Here is a 3,437-nt window from a genome sequence, read left to right on the forward strand (position 1 = left end):
TTATTCACGGAGGTAAAGTTCTGAGATTATTCACGGAGGTAAAGTTCTGAGATTATTCACGGAGGTAAAGTTCTGAGATTATTCACGGAGGTAAAGTTTCACCGGAGAAAAAAAGTTTTAGTACCTCTAAATCCAAAGGAGCCGCCTCAGTTTTGCAAAGTGAGACCACATCTGACCTTTGACCCGTAATGAAAAATCTCATTCGACTGATTTCCTCTGCAAGCTTGGCCTTCAGCTCCTGGAAAGAGGAACCCCTTGTTACCATGGCGACATGTTGGGAGGGTAAATATCCCTGGGACCATTGAGAGGAATAACCAGGTGATGTGTAGCTACCTGGTTTTCCCTCTGCAGCTGCTCCATCTCTCTCTTCTTCTGCTCCAGCCGGGTGTCCAGGCTCACGCTGTTCTGCTCAGAGCCTCTCAGCTCCAGGCACTTCTCAGAGTAGCGTTCTGAAAGCACGTTTAACTCGCTGTGCAACACCTCTGCCTCGGGCCTGATGTAGATAAATGCACATAGAGGTTGGTTACAGAGTAAGGAACATCTTATTGTTGAGCTGGAGGAAGTAGTTTAATCGTAGCAGAAGAGAGAGCTTAGAATAAACATACATGTGAGGTCTGTAAGAGGAAGCTGCTGCTCCACCATGAAGCCTTCTCGTCTTCGCTGCCTCTCTTTCCAACTCCTCCCTGTGAGCTGCTTTCAGCGCCTCCAGAGCTTTGATGAAAAGAAGTTCATCAGTCAGCAAACGGTCATGAAGAGCTGATGCACAGTTTTAAGAAAAGTCGGCTCTGATTCCAGGAATAATTAGTGAAATGATTGGTTTCACAGTCCGTCAGGAAACCAGGATTTATTACCATGATTACAGCGATGTCGCCGCGTGCCGCGCTCTGCACGCCGCGCTCTGCACGCCGCGCTCTGCACGCCGCGCTCTGCACGCCGCGCTCTGCACGCCGCGCTCTGCACGCCTCTCTGGGACCATAAACCACTTAAACATCCCCAGTTATCCCAGAAGGAACTAAAACATTCCACATTTTGCATCACTGTAGTTCCTGAAGCAGTAGGGGGCGCTGTCTGCTCGCTTTTTAACCGCATCAAGAAAAGAACTGGACCGAATCATTACGCCGACTTCTTATTAACAAGACATGAGAGAAAACAAGCTAACAGTGGACTCCTCCTCCAGATGATGCTCCACAAACACAGGTATGTGATGGACATGATATCTTTACATCAACTTCCATAACATCCTATAATTCTACAGGTTCCAGTTTGTTGACGGAGCCTCATTTCCAGCAATGCCAGTTTGAACTTTCCTTATTCTGCAGCGGCTTCATCAGAATTCAAGGATAAAACCTGAAGAGGAGCTTCTGCCATCTTTGATCTCCGAGGGTTTTATGGTCGAGGCTATTTTCAGGCACATAAACTGTGATGGAGACCAAATATCTGTCCCTCAATATCATTGGTTGGTTAGGATTACGATTTACATCGATTTTAAAGATGTTTCAAAAACTGTGACTTTCTTCTGGCGATTGATCTGGAAATGGGGCAATAAATCCCATCGGGCCTAAAGGTCTGGTTATCATCCAGCAGTGAGTCGCAGATACGTTTGATTTCTGCCCAATATTGAAGCGTGGTCTGCACTGTTATTCCACGCCACAACGCCAGAGGGCCAATCAGGAACTAGCTGTGGGTCTAGTTACGGCCGAGGCGGTGAGGAAGTGAGGGCCATAAAGAGCGGGGATCCAGGTGGGAAAAGGCTCCCAGCGTTCTCGCTCTGCCAGCTGCTCCATCTTCACCAGTCGTTTTCCACAATGGCGGTCAGACAAACAGAACAAGCCGGTAAGGAAGCAAACAGGAAATACGCATAGAGAGGATGTTGAATTGACCAATCAGAGGCCTGCGTCTGTGGTCACCTACAGTTTTGGAGAGGTGCTGCAGAGTGTCTGCAGAAGGGGGCGGAGCATATCTGCGTTAACCGCAACACACACGCAGACGACCTGGTTCCTGAGCATAAAACATCCTTCAGCGCTTGTTGGCTAACCCTTAGCAGCTGCCTGACTCTCCTGCTGCAGCTTATGATCTCTCTCCTCCTGCAGCTCCCTCTTCTCCCTGGAATGCTTCTCCTGCAGCGCCTGCAGCTCCTTTCGATGGGCTACTTCTATGGCTTCCAGCTTGGCCCTACATGGAGCTCCAGGGCCGCAGGGACTGTCCACATCCACCCCCATGGCGCTTTCAACCTGCTTTTGAAGAGAGTTAGTTTGGGAGGTTGATTTGTATCAAACATTAGGATGAGCACAGTTTCATTTGCCCTGAAGGAATCGTTAGCTTACCTCTTTCTGAGCTTCAGCCTGGTTAGTTTGAAGGATCTGGTTATTTACGGAGGGAAGAACCATGCCTGAGGAGGTCACTGATGTCTGGTTGACCTGATCTGGGCATGGCTGATTAGTCTGAGAGCTAACTAGAGACTCTGACATGTCTGGAGACTTTGACTGATAGGCCTGTTCACCAATGAGAGAATGGACGCTTGCGTCCCTGAATGAGGTCTCAAACTCTGTCCATTTCTTGTTGACTTCAGAGTCAACGGCTTCATTAACCGGGATGGGAACACTGCCCTTTTTCAGCTCCATGGAGTCCCACCTGCTGCTCATCTCACTAAGAAGGACCCCTCCCTCGAACCACTTGTTCCTCTCTTCCAGTCTCTTGGCCTGCTCACGGTCCCAGCCCTCCCCCTGTTCCCTCTGGGTGGACGGAGACAGGTCTCTCCCTGGACGGCCGCCTATGGCCGGGTCTCTGCTGGGGATGGCTGCTGCAGCGCTGGAGTCCTTACAGGGGAAACCAGCTGGCTGTTGGCATGGCGACAGCCTCCGGGGGCGGGGCTTCTCCTTCTCACTGCTGGAGTCCGATAGGCTAAAGTCAGATTGGGAATGAGAGTAGAGTTACACATAAAGACACACTGGCCGACTAATCACTGAAAGCTTCTGCTCCCTTCTCCCATTTGACTGCCTTAGCTTAAAGCAACAGGCTTTTTATTGATGGATTAATAGATCTATTTTAACCTGAATGAAGTTATCATTCAAAAAGGAAAATGAGAAAATGTTGATAGAAAATTATCCAATTTCCACTAATTTTCTCCTTCCTAATTAAACCTGAAATGATTTCTGTTCGGAGGCTGATTTAGATTTCCTGAAGGTCTCAGAGGTTGCAGGAGAAATAAAGACCTTTAAAGTGAAATGCTGATTTGGATGCTGATGCTAAAGTTTTAGCTTCCGAGTCAAGGTCCACTTAAAGATGAATGATGCATGAATGATGTTATGGTCTGAGGGGACAGAGCAACCACTGAAGATGCTATAGTTTGTTTGCCGGACCCTTGGCTGCCGCAACCGGGCTGACGTTAGCCCCGGCTGCCGCAGACGGGCTGACGTTAGCCCCGGCTGCCGCAGACG

General features: G+C 49.1%; 1 protein-coding gene across 1 annotated transcript in view; it reads right to left on the reverse strand.

Annotated features, from left to right (window-relative positions):
• The window catches only part of LOC107102969 (TRIO and F-actin-binding protein-like), a 7,858-nt gene extending 4,938 nt beyond the window's left edge, over positions 1 to 2,920 (reverse strand). The window contains exons 1-5 of the mRNA XM_015402452.1: positions 2,325 to 2,920; positions 2,036 to 2,231; positions 606 to 711; positions 334 to 493; positions 125 to 238 (exon numbers count right to left, since the gene is read on the reverse strand). Coding sequence (XP_015257938.1) covers positions 125 to 238; positions 334 to 493; positions 606 to 711; positions 2,036 to 2,231; positions 2,325 to 2,642 — 894 coding nt within the window. The 5' untranslated portion in view covers positions 2,643 to 2,920. The remainder of the gene's footprint in view (positions 1 to 124; positions 239 to 333; positions 494 to 605; positions 712 to 2,035; positions 2,232 to 2,324) is intronic.
• Positions 2,921 to 3,437: the final 517 nt, after the last annotated feature.

This window comes from Cyprinodon variegatus, unplaced genomic scaffold (genome assembly GCF_000732505.1).
Source record: "Cyprinodon variegatus isolate N-32 unplaced genomic scaffold, C_variegatus-1.0 Scaffold1350, whole genome shotgun sequence".
NCBI lineage: Eukaryota > Metazoa > Chordata > Actinopteri > Cyprinodontiformes > Cyprinodontidae > Cyprinodon > Cyprinodon variegatus.